The sequence below is a fragment of the Tenrec ecaudatus genome, chromosome 4, assembly GCF_050624435.1.
Source record: "Tenrec ecaudatus isolate mTenEca1 chromosome 4, mTenEca1.hap1, whole genome shotgun sequence".
In the NCBI taxonomy this organism is placed as follows: Eukaryota; Metazoa; Chordata; class Mammalia; order Afrosoricida; family Tenrecidae; genus Tenrec; species Tenrec ecaudatus.
The window spans coordinates 55851835-55865407 of NC_134533.1; the positions used below are offsets into that span (position 1 = coordinate 55851835).

A 13573-nucleotide genomic window follows, 5' to 3' on the forward strand; every position below is an offset into this window, starting at 1 on the left:
TGTTTTTCTTTCTTTAATGTTGTTTTTGTTAGTTTTTATTTTAAAATGTTCTCCACTACTGTGGCACAGTCCAGTTATTTTTTTGCTTTTATCTACTATAAATAACATTAAAACCAACAACTATATATATCACCACAGATCATTAACCAGACCTCTCTCTGATAACTTCCACTAATTTGAATAGTTAAAATAAGTAAAGCAAATACATATGCATAAAAATTAAACAATATAATTTGCAATATTAATGGAATAATAGGAAATCTTGAGAGATCATATCAAGAGATGGAGAGTAGCATCCCCCTCTGTGCGTCAGTGGTCCACAATCAGAAGAAAATATTTTCATTCTTCACTCACTGCCATTGAGTCAATTCAGATTCATAAAGAGTCTCTCTATAGGCAGTGCAGAACTGCCCCATGGGCTTCATAGATTATAAATCCTTATGGGAGCAGGATGTCTGTTCTTTCTCTGAGTGGTTGGTGAATATGTACTGTTGGTCTTTTCAGTTAGCAACACAACACATAGCCCATTTTGTCATCAGGCTCTTTTTCATACTTGAAAATAATAGATATATTAGTTTATTCTGAGCCCATAATACATTAATAACATGTTTAGACTAATTACGTAAGATTGGCTTATCATTTTCATATTACATTTTAGTCATAAATTGAATTTTTTAAATCTACTTAAATAAAGGTCCCACGTATTTTAACTAAGGAACATCTTATGGCACAGAAATATTATAAGTACATTTTAATTTAAATGTCTCGAGTCACACTACAGATATTGGTTATAAGTGATGCTGCTTATATTTACCTGATAATGAGGTTTATACCATTGCTTTAAGTCCCAATCCCAGAGAATCATCTGAAAGAAAAAAAAATCACTTAGTTGACAAACTATGAAAAAACAAATATTTATAAAGACAAAATACAGCATATCAGAGATTGCTAAAATAAGTTCAAATTTAGAAGAAAATTGGGAAGCTGAGAATAAAATTTACTTATAGGTAAACTATTAATAGGCTGTTATTAATAATATAAAAGGGCTTCAAAACTTCATGGAAAAATGGAATAGAAAGATAATGGAATTCTTCTACAAATTTTGTCCAATAGCTAACTAAAGAATCAGAAGAGTAAACTTAAGAATAAAATCACTAAGATATGCTCTATTAGGCTTCCAAATATCTATTATTATTAAAAGGGCAAGTATAAACTAAAAAATAATATATAATCATAAAAATTATGTAATCCAGAGGATGATGTAATATATGAAAATAATAATCTATAAATTACCAAGGGTTCATGAGGAGGGAGAGTGGGGGGAGAGGGAAAAAAATGAGTAGCTGATATCAAGGCTTACTGAAAGAAAATGCTTTGAAAATGATGATGGCAACATATGTACAAATGTGCTTGACACAATAGATGAATGTATGGATTGTGATAAGAATTTAAGAGCCCCGATGAAGAACACAGCTTTCCCCCAGATCCTGGATGCTTCCTCCCCCCAAATACCATGATCCGAATTCTACCTTGCAGGGCTGGATAGGACAGAGGCTGTACACTGGTACATATGAGGGCTGGAGAAACAGGGAATCCAGGGTGGATGATACCTTCAGGACCAAGGGTGTGAGGGGCGATGCTGGGAGAGTGGAGGGTGAGTGGGTTGGAAAGGGGGAACTGATTACAAGGATCACATGTGACCTCTTCCCTGGGAGAGGGACGGCAGAGAAGGGGGGGAAGGGAGACTCCGGATAGGGCAAGATATGACAAAATAATGATGTATAAATTACCAAGGGCACATGAAGGAGGGGGGAGCAGAGAGGGAGGGGAAAAAAAAAGAGGACCTGATGCAAAGGGCTTAAGTGGAGAGCAAATGCTTTGAGAATGATTGGAGCAGGGAATGTATGGATGTGCTTTATACAACTGATGTATGTATATGTATGGATTGTGATAAGAGTTGTATGAGTCCCTAATAAAATGTAAAAAAAGAAAAGGGGAGAAAAAAAAAGAAAATGATTAGGGCAAAGAATGTACAGATGTGCTTTACACAATTGATGTATGAATATGTATGGACTGTGATAAGAGTTGTATGAGCCCCTAATGAATTGTTAAAAAAAAAGAATTTAAGAGCCCCCACTCAAAGTATTTAATTTTAAAAAGTTATGGTTTTGTAAATTTCTACCCTGTAATAATATGTCATTGTCCCCTCCTGAAAGGTGTTTCATTTAGTGTCACAAACCAGTGCCAAAGGATGGTGCTATTTTCTTACCTATAAAACATTTATACTATGGTTAGATTAAAAGTGAATTTATAAAGCCAATCCCCCCATATTGATATACCAATGATTGTCTCCATGTACATTGCCTTTACAGACCCTATATGATAGGTTCTTAGTTCTAGACCAGATTTTCTTCCTGGCAGAATTTCTAGCTGCTATCTGATTCAATAATCACTATGTTCAAAGAATTATGATTAGCTTTAATTCAGCAAACTATAACTACCAGCTATTATTAATCCTAAATGTCTTTGTTATTCTTGTTGTTAGATGCCATCAAGTTGGTTCTGACCCACAGTGACCCTGTGCACAACAGAAAGTGACACTGCCCAGTCTGGTGCCATAATCACAATTGTTCCCATTCTCGAGCCCTCTGCTACAGCCACTGTGCCAATCCATCTCCGTGACAACCTTCCTCTTTTTCGCTGCCCCTCCACTTTCCCAAAAATGATGACCTTCTCAAGGACTGGTCTCCTCCGACTACATGTCAAAAGTATGTGAGACCAAGTCTCATCATTCTTGCCTCCAACAAGCACTCTGGACATACTTCTTCCAAGACAGATGTTTGTTCTTTTGGAAGCCCATGGTAATTTGAATATTCTTCTCCAGGACCACCGTTCAAATGCATTGATTTTCTTCGGTCTTCCTTGTTCAGTGTCCCACTTTTATATGTATCTAAGGCAATAGAAAGTATCATGGCTTGAGTCAGATACGCCTTAGTACATCTTCGCTTTCCAATGCTCTAAACGGGTCTCGTGCAGCAGATCTACCCAATAAAATGAATCTTTTCATCTCTTGACTGTTGCTTCCATGAACACTGATTGTGGATCCAAGCGAGACAAAATCCGTGAGAACTTCAACCTTTTCTTCATTGATCATGATACTACCTATTGGGGCAGTTGTGAAGATTTTGGTGGCATAGTGGCTACAAGTTTGGCTGCAACCCGCAAGATCTGCAGTTTGAAACTACCAACAGTTCTGCAGAGAAAGATGAGGCTTTCTGCTCCAGGAAATATTTGCAGTCTCCAGAACTCACAGAAGCAATCCCGCACTGTCCTATACGGTTGCTATAAGTTGGCATAGACGTGATGGCAGTGAGTTTTTCGAGAGTTTTAGAGTTACATTGAGTTATAATCCACACTGAAGGCTGCATGCAACCCTTGATCTTCTTTAGCAAGTGCTTCAAGTCAGAATTCCTCACTTTCAGCAAGCCAGGTTGTCATCTGCATATCTCAAGTTGTTACTAAGCCTTCCTCCAATCCTAATGCCCCATTCCTCTCCCTATAAGCCAACTTCTGATGGTTTGCTCAGTACACAGATTGAATATGTGTAATGAGAGCACACAGCCCTGACACACCTTTTCTGGTTTAAAACCAAGTAGAATTCTTTTGTTCAGTTAGCATAACTGCCTATTACTCCATCTACAGGTTTCACAGGAACACAATGAAATGCTCTGGAATTCCCGTCGTTGTTTAGGTTATCCACACTTTGTTTGATCTACACAGTTGCATGCTTTGGTGTAGTCCATAAAACACAAGTAAACATCTTTCTGTTCTCTGCTTTGAGCCAAGATCCAGCTGACCTCAGCAATGATACCCTCTGTTCCACATTTTTATCTGAATCTGACCTGAACCTCTGGCAGCTCCCTGTCAATGTCCTGCTGCAACCACTGTTGGACGATCTTAAGCAAGATTTTACTTGCAGGTGGTATCGATGATATTGTTCTATAACTTGAACATTCTGTTTGGGTCACCTTTCTTTGGAATGGGAGCAAACACATGAATCTCCCATCAGTGAGTCAAGTAGCTGCCTTCCAAATTTCCTGGCATAGACAATTAAGTGCTTCTGGTGTTTTATCAGCTTGTTGAAACATTTCAATCAGTAGTACCAGTTCCTGAAGCCTTGTTTTGGCTAATGCCTTCAGTGCAGCTTGAACTTCTTCCTTCAGTACGACTGGTTCTTGCTCATGTGCTACCTTCTGATATGGTGGAATATTGACTAGTGTTTTTTTTGGGGGGGGTTCATTTGATGACTCTGTATTCTTTCCATCTTCTTTTGATGCTTTCTGCATCGTTTAACATTTAGATCATAGAATCTTTCTATATGGCAACTGGAGGCTTGATTTTTTTCTTCAGTTCTTTCACTGTAAGATAGATCTTAACTGTCTTTAAAGTTTACTAAATGCCCTTAAAATTATAATTTCTATCTTCTAAGAGCCTTGATCCCTCATATTCCATATAAGCCTCATGCATTTATAATATAACATATATACTGAACTGTGTTGTTTCTTGTCCTTGGTCTGAAGTCTCCCGGTTGCAAAAGGTCTTCAATGTTATTTATCATTACTTGGTCAGGAGCCAGCACACTTCTCTGTAAAGTATAGGGTAGGATTTGTGAGTCACAAAAGGTGTGTGTTGCATATGACATACCTATCTTTGTTTTTCTTCAGATCAGTAGATAATGCTATTGGTGTCATTCAGGTGATAGGATCCCATGTGGCAGAGTAGAAATGTCCTATAGGATTTTCTTGACCACTAGGCTTTTATCTCAAAGCTTCTGGGTGGGCGTGACCACCAGCCTTTCAGTGAGCAGCCAAACTCTGCCATCAAATCGAGCCTGACTCATGACAGCTCTGTGTGCTTCAGAACAGAACTGCATTCCACAGAGTGCCAATGGATGATTTGTTCCGAAGTGTACCACCGCCTTTCTTCCAAGGCCCCTGGGCTAGATTCAAACCACCTTTCAGTTAGCAGCCTAATGCATTAACGCATGCTTATTCCTCCAGGGACTCCCACAAATTAAGATGATCATAAGCTAGAATCATCGGATAGGCTTGTGTTCCATTTTCTTCATGCTGTTCTTGTACAATTGCTTTTTAGACCCAACTGCTTATTTTATTTCTGTCTCAATTATAGTCTGTCAAAGGTGGTTGGGTTTTTTTAAAATTAAAGATGTCACCTCTTAACAATTCCTCCCATCATCAGAATATCTATAAAGCTGATATTTTTTCTAAATTCACTAATAAAACTCTAAAATTGACCACAATGAAAACAACTGATCTAGTGACATGTCATTAAAACTTACCTACTGGCTGGGCATCGATTCGTTCGCTTGCATTCTTAGCTCACAATCTTGGCTAACTGTGCTTTTGTTGTTCCTAGGTGCCACCTAGTCAGTCCTGATCCAGGGTGACTTGTGCACAACAGAATGAAACACGGCCCGGTGCTGGGCGCCAGCCTCACAATTGTCCTATGCCTGAACCCACTGTTGGAGCCACTGTATCACTCCGTGTTCTTAAGGGCCTTCCTCTTTTTCACTGCCCCGCCACTTTACCAAGGATGATGTGCTTCTTCAGGCTCTTTCCTGGCAACACTTTCAAAGCATGTAAGGCAAAGTCTCATCATCCTTGCCTCTAGGAACACCCTGGCAGTACTTCTTCCAAGACAGATTTGTTTGTCCTTTTGGCAGTCCATGGTACTGTCAACACTCTTCTTCTGTACCACAGAGCCAATGCATCAATTCTTCTTTGGTCTTCCTTATTCAATATCCAACTTTCACATGCATATGAGGCAGTTGAAAATACAATGGCTTGGATGAGTCGCCCCTTAGTCTTCAGAGTAACATCTTTGCTTTTCAATACTCCGAAGAGGTCTTGTGCAGCAGATTTACCTAACGCAACTTGACTCCATGAGGATCCTGCAACCCCATCCACACTTCTACAAGAATTCTATTAAATTGTGACCGATGCCTACACCTCATTTCTCTGCTTCATTCCTCCAAGTAGAAGCTTACTTCCTACTAATGCGAGCAGAAACTCTCATGAGGATGGTTTCTCACATTGAATCAATCCTCCCTTCCCCCTCACCTCCCTTCACCTATGTAACTAAATGAACATTACGTTTTAAACTATTTGCACTTAAATTCTAAGAGCCATACTTGTATTTACACATACGTTCACAAAGGAGGTCATACTGCTTCCAAGAAGGTGAAAATTGCTTCTTGGAAGCAAACAAAAAATATTAAAATGGCTTGTGTGTTCCAAAGGGTCAAGGTACATGAATAGATTATACACCTACGAGGACGGGAGGACATTTCACGCGGATGGAAAACAGCTAGAGAGGAGAAAAAGGCTCCTTCCAAAACCCAAACTCACTGACGTTGGGTCTCTTCAGACTCCTAGCAGGACAGTGTCTTCCTAGGGCTTCCACGGCTGTCACTATGGGAGCAGGAAGACGCCTCTCTCTCCCCGCGTGCCTGAGAGGTTAAACCCGCCAACCTGCCATTTAGCAGATCAATTCAGAACCCACTCTGCCACCTGGGCTTCGAAAGAGTCCTTAGAAAAGTGATCATGAGACATAGATTGAGAAAAATACTAGTCTGGCCACTTGCTTCTTTTTCTTTTCTTTTGTACATTTTTATTGACACCTAATCCACATCTCATACAATTCAATAGTTCCACTGTTCAATCATAAAGAATAATTGTACAATCAATTTTAGAGCCCCACTCCAATGGCTAAATCACACCACTTGCTCACATAAGCTTTACTGTCTTAGCTTACATTTCTTAGAAAGCTCCTCATATACTGAGGCCACTCCAAGGCCGACAACTCAGAATCTGCTGCTAGCAAATGACAATGCATACCTATTCTATTTGTACTATTGAAGGACCGGAGCTCTGGTCCCACGGCAATTACACAATGGGCTGCTAACCAAAAGGTCCGCAGTTTGAAACTACCAATTGCTCCTCGGGAGAAAAATGAGGCTTTCTACTTCCATAAAGAGTTACAGTCTTGGTCTTGATCAGGATCCCTGGCTTAGCAGCTGTCTAATGCAAGGTGTCCCAGAACTACCAAATATTCACTATCTTAATACCCTCCTTGCTTTAATATGTATTTATCTGGTAGGGAAAGATCTGGCCCTGTAAAGGAATGTTATTGGAAATATTCCCTAGCACTAGCCCCCATGATCAATCTCAACAGAGCTCAATCACTTAAGAATTCAATCTGCATAAAGCATCAACTCACGATGCGGCTGGGTTATACTTGCAGAACCTCCTGTTACCAACAGTGTCTCAAATGTTATGCCATTGGATAAATGATTGATGCAGTCAATGCAATTTCCCTGTGCCCCAGGGGGATAACTGACAATGTTGTTTGTTATAAAATGATTATGAGAGCAATAAAGTAAACCAGAGTCGTACATAACTGGTAGACAAGTGAATGGATTCTGGGCTCCCATTAATTCTAGCACCAACCCGAGGACACTTACTTCTTCTGACATGGACCTGCCTGTTACCTGTCTTCATGAAGAGATCATTGAAGATAAGGTTACTAGAGCAAAGTGCGGTGAAGAAAGCAGGTGCCTGGTGATCAATAATAAAAGTGTCTGGGGTTTTAAAAGCTTGTATTCACACACGCAGCCATCTAAGTGAGGCATCAACTACACATGGAAGAAGCACACTCGTGTGATCCAAAGATGACAAAGAACAAAGTCTAAATATGATGGAAGGAAAGGTCTCAGAGCTCAAATTGTGAGCGCTCAACTGACAGAAGGCTGTGGAGGACAGTGGGAGCCCAAAAGTCATCTGTAGAATATCGAGTCAGATTACGCCTCCGGCAAATGCCCTCTGATCACAGCCAGGGACATAAATAACCCCACAATCTGACAGAGATTATTGTAAACTTGACTATGGTGGATGGAACTATGGCATAGTAGAGTACCCGGTCAGCGGATCTCCCTCTTTACCCATTCTGGATTTGTTCTCAGTTTAAATATTTCTCGCTTGTTTCTTTTTTAATATTACCTAATCACTTTATGGCCTTATAGATTTCAAGAACAAATTAACCTCAATTCCATATCCCATCATTTATCTCTAGAAAAGATAAAAACCATTTCCCGCCCCTCCCCCATAAGGTAGCGTTTTCAGTGTCCATAATTCTTAATCCACATTTAAAGACCCCATCTCCTAATTTTTGGATGTTGTCACTCTTCACCTTGTACATGGAGCTCATGATAATGGCTTTCATCATCTCGTCAAACTCTTCGTGTGTTCTTCCAATCAGCAATCAGTGAAATTTGAGATTCTCAACATCTTCTGAGTCGATGAAGCAGGTGCGGAAACAGTATATTGAAGGAAGATCTGGTTTTCCATGCACGCTGGAACTTGCAGCCACCGTGCGGATTGAGTAGAGAAGATAGGAAAGTAGAGGTGTTTCTTGGCCTGAGTCTCTTAACAGTAAAGATGTAGAAGGGAGAGTGCGACCATGAAGAGACTAGCCGTACACTGCAGGGAGCCTCCGTTTCCCTTGGTGGTGGCATTAGGTGGACTTGTGGCAGCCGAGGTAAAGTGGGAAGAGTTAGTTACAGGTGTCGTAGTCGTGTTATTTGAATAAATCTCCCGGAGTGCAGGGAAGCCGCCCGCGGGTGGCATCTCCGCCAGTGGGCCTCGTAAACAAAAGTTTTCTCTCTGGCTTATTTTAATGCTGCTGGTGGTCTTTTGTTTTCCTTTCTCCCTCCTCTTCCTTCCTTCCTTCCTTCCTCCCTCCCCCTCTTTCTCCTCCTCCTCCTCCTTCTTCTTCTTCCTCTCGCTCTCTCTCCCTCCCTCCCTCCCTCTCTCATCTTTGCTGTTTCCCAATATATAAGCACAGAAGGGGAGGATGTATACAGACAGTAATTGATGTAATGCCTTGTTGAGGATGCGGGGCAGGAGTTTGAGGAGAATTGAGAGAAAAAGGTGAATGAATAGTCCGGGAGGAAGATGCACTGGAACTGATCATGGTGATGTGTACACATCTCTTTTTAAATATGACTGAACTAGGCAAGGGTAGGCTATGTGAATTTTAGTGCAATAAAACTGTTGGGGGGAGGGGTACTTTATGCATTGCTGTCCCCTGAGCTACTTGTTCATGGCCTTGGCCCATTTCCAGGAGGTTTTTCGGTTTCTCTTCCCCTCAACAATTGGAAGCATCCTTTTATATGCTCAGGAAAACAGTTCTATTTCTTATGAACTTTAAATCATTTATTCCAAACATTATTTTTCTTATCAATTAATGATAATTTTGTTGCCTTTGGGGAATATGAAAATTTTCTGAAGTGGTCAAATTTATCACTATTTTCCTCTTATGGCTTTTTAATTTTAATGAACTTCTGTATGTATAGTTTATAAAACTATATCTTGTTTTCTTCTGAAAAAAAAAAAGAGTTATGGTCTTTGGGAACTCACAGGGGTAGTAGTGTAGTCCTACCCTGCCCTACAGGATCACTATGAGTCAGAATTGACTCTTTGGTAGCGAGTGAAAGAAGGGAGGAAAGAGGAGATGGAAGGAATGAGGGACGGAGACAAAGAAAGAGACTAAAGGTCTCTGGAAACCTGACACAATGTTTTTCTCCATGATCACTCCTTTTAGGTCTATTATAGCATTTTGTACTGTAGACTCCTTTCCCCCTGGTTAAACGTACCCTTCCCTGGCCTTCCTTTCATCTCACTACCATGGATTTCTCTTACTTGTACTTCCTAAGTTGGCTTTGAATCTGATCTTGAACAACAACTTATTCCTATTAGTCATTTTTAGAAAATATAATTTTCTCACTGGGTAGTAAAATTATATGCCCTAAGAACCTCAAAGCTAGGTATGTATCTTTGGGAACTGTATCTCACAGTTTGGTTCACAAGATAAACGTAAAAATTAAGAATAAATGTTGAGAAACTTTCGTAGCATTTCTACACTATTAAGATATTTTTCTTGTATTTTATAAAAATATCAATTCACACACAGGGGGACAAGCAACAGAGACGTAGGTGAAGAGAGACAACAGTCCATGTAAGATATGAAAATAATAATAATTTATAATTTATCAAGGGGTCATGAGGGTGAGAGGGGAAAAAAAGAGGAGCTGATACCACAGGCCCAAGTAGAAAGTAAATGTTTAAAAAATGATGATGGCAACATGTTCAAATGTGCTTGACACAATGGATGTATGCCTTGTTATAAGAGCTGAAAGAGCCTCCAATAAAATTATATATATATATACATATATATATATATTCCCCTCCACAATCGATTGGGGGGCAGAGGGGAGAAAAAGTATGCCCTTTCACTACAGACAGTTTGACGTCAGAATACGAACCTGAATGCACAAAGCTGCACATCTTGAGATAGCAAAAAAACCCACTGAACTTGAATGTCCTTCAAGAATGTCAAGTCAGTGCTGCCCCACAGCTATCCTACAGGACAGAGCAGAACTACATCACGGGGGTTTTCGACCTGTAAATCTTTATGGAAACAGACCACCACATCTTTTCCCACAAAGCAGCTGGTGGTTTTCAACTGCTGACCTCTTGGTTCACTGGAAAGGGCTTTAACCATTGAGCTACCAGGGTTCCTTTATAACAAGAAATAAAGCATGAAACTGTAGAACAGCTAGACACCACACAATGGGTCCCCAAAACGTAACATTGAATGAGAAAAGCAGGTCACAGAAGAACACGTGTATTATCGTTTAATTAGTGTAAAATAAAATACGTATTAGAAAGCCTCTTCCGAGGTAGAAGCCATGGTCGTGTAATGGGCTACAAGTTGGGCTGCTTATCAGAGATCATCAGTTCAAAACCACCAACCACTATGCAGGAGAAGGACGAGGCTTTCCACGTCTAAGAAGATTCACAGTCTAGGAAACCCATTTGGGTAGTTCCACTCTGTCCCACAGAGTTGCTCTGAGTCCAAATTGACTTATTGGCAGTGAGTTTGGGTTTCTGGCATTTCCTTTTTGTTTAAACAGTTTTAATGGCACATATACATTTCAATAATTCAGTCAAGTCAAGAAAAGTTGAACAATCATTACCACAATCAATTTTAGAACATTTTCCTAGGAATGTAAACATATGGAAAACTATAAAGAAATTCAGGATGGTAATGATCTCTGTGGGTTTGGGAAGGGCACCCAGGGCACGTGAATGTTAATGGTCATGTTCAAAGCTAACGAGAAGAGAAGGTAAAGTATCCGTTATCCCGAGTCTGCGTCCTTTACATTAGGCCCCTCACCATACAAGGCTCAAGAAATCTACACTCGAAAGATCACAAACCTTACCAAAGAAAGGCCGATTCAGCCATCACATTAGGGGTGCGTGAATTAAATGTTTAACCAAATAGAGCAGACTAATTTTTAAGTTGATCGTTCTGTATGGCCTGCAGATGATGTTATAAGTTTCCAAATGGCCGTTGGCAGGAAAAGGTTCCCCACTCCTGCTTTACACATATCTTATGAGCAAAGGCAGTCCCCGACTAGAGTCCACTGTACGTCAGTTTGGCCAAGTCCAGTAGCTCTTTTTAAAAGCCGTCTTTACCATTATCTTTATAAAGCTGGTCCTTAAATATCTGCAGATGAACATCTGAGAATGATTACATCAGCAGATTATGCACTGCAACATAAAACATGTCTTTAAAAAGCCAATAAATTAAAAATCCAGACAGGTTGGTCATAAATGTAGTTTTTCATAACTCAAGTATGTCGTAAATTGGGGAGTATCTGTATTTGTTCAGTTTTAACTTTAATTAGAAAGAATTTAAGAAGATAAGGAAGTAGAGATAGCATCTACAAAAAACTTTTCTGTGAGAAACTGCTGTATAGGGAAGAATGAAATGAAACAACCATTGAAAACAGAATGTAAATACATTGTTTTTAACATAAAATCTCTAGAGAATATGCATAGTGATAGGAATGAACCAGAAAAGGAGAAATATTCATAAGAATTGGCATTAAATACAACAGAGGTTCAAAAAGTTCATGTAAAAAATGCAATTAAAGTATCATGTAATTTTTAACAGACTTTTTGAAGATCCCTGTTAGAACCATAGAATGAAATCCTTAATGGAAATATTGCTGTATATAATATCAATACTTAGGCAAACATGAAAACTAGGAAATTGTAATAGAGTGTTAACTACTTCTACAAAGTAATGAATGATTTGTGAGGAACTAGTTGTTCCTCATTGGTGATTAGTATTGAGAATGAAAAAGGAAACAAATTAGTTCACACACATTTCATAATTATGAAATGTTAGATTGATTCTGATTTCCACATAAAGTGTGTCATCATCATAATTTTAACCATGACTCTATTCTTTAAAACCTGGACACTGTTTACACTGTTGCATAATGAGAGAGAAATCATCTTAGCTAAGGTATTTTGTGTCATTTGAACATATATTTTTTAAATCATTTTACTGGGTGCTCATACAACTTTTATCACAATCCATCCATGTGTGTCAAGCATATTTGTACATCTGTTGCCCTCATCATTCTCAAAACATTTTCTTTCTACTTGAGCTCTTGGTATCAGCTCATTTTCCCCCTCCCTACCCGTTCCTTCCTCCCTTGAACATAATTTTTGCATCTATTAACTGTTCATTGTTTTCATGTGTCCCCAATTAAAAAAAGAAAAGAAAAGAATGCTCTAAACTGGGTTTCTGAAATCCTAGAATACTGGTAAAAACAGTTACAGAAATAACTGAGAACAATTCTACGCCCTAATCAAGAGTGGGTCTCTAGTATAAAGAGAATACAAATCTACACATGTGGTATCACACAAACGCATAAAAACAAAATGTTAACTAGGGCATACATGATTTTCCCCAGGCTGCATCTTTTTTTCTACCTTCTTCATAGACTGATCATTCTATATTCTCCACACTATCTTCTTTGAAACTTCAGTAAGTAAGGGCAAGAAGCCATGAAAATTTTGATAATATTTCCAAGCAAAGCATGAAAACCTTTTGGTACACACCAAGACCATACGTCTCTGCGCTAGGACTTTGGGATGGAAGCTTACTTCCAGAGAGGAAGAACATGCACAGCATACATCTCTGGACCTGAAGGAACTGACGAAAACTCAAGCCTTGAGTTGAAATATTGAAGGTTTCATGGGAAAATATTAACCAAAGCAGCAAGCACCAAAAGAAAATGGAAGAAATAAACAAAGTCACTGTACTAAAACTATCTAGTTGACTAGCAACGATTTCAAGAGGCAGCATATGGCTAAGAACCAGTGGTATTAAAGTCTACACTGCATGGAAGGCATTAGTCAAAAAACAAGGCGCTAGGAATTGATGGAAGATTAAGTGAAATGTTTCCACAGGCTGACGAAGACTTTCATCTCCTTGAAACGAGAAGAGATGAGAGAGGAGCAAGATATTACCGAGGAGACATTCACTGGACAGTTACCAACCAAAAGCTGGTATTCAACTGAAGCTGCAAATCAACTTAAAGACAGACTGAGCCATGGATCTCTGTTACATAGCC

General features: G+C 39.3%; 1 protein-coding gene across 1 annotated transcript in view; it reads right to left on the reverse strand.

The window, feature by feature from the left end:
• Positions 1-13573, reverse strand: part of PDE3B (phosphodiesterase 3B) — a 149941-nt gene that overhangs the window by 47551 nt on the left and 88817 nt on the right. The window contains exon 2 of the mRNA XM_075546017.1: positions 815-865. Within this exon, the coding sequence (XP_075402132.1) occupies positions 815-865 (51 nt within the window). The remainder of the gene's footprint in view (positions 1-814; positions 866-13573) is intronic.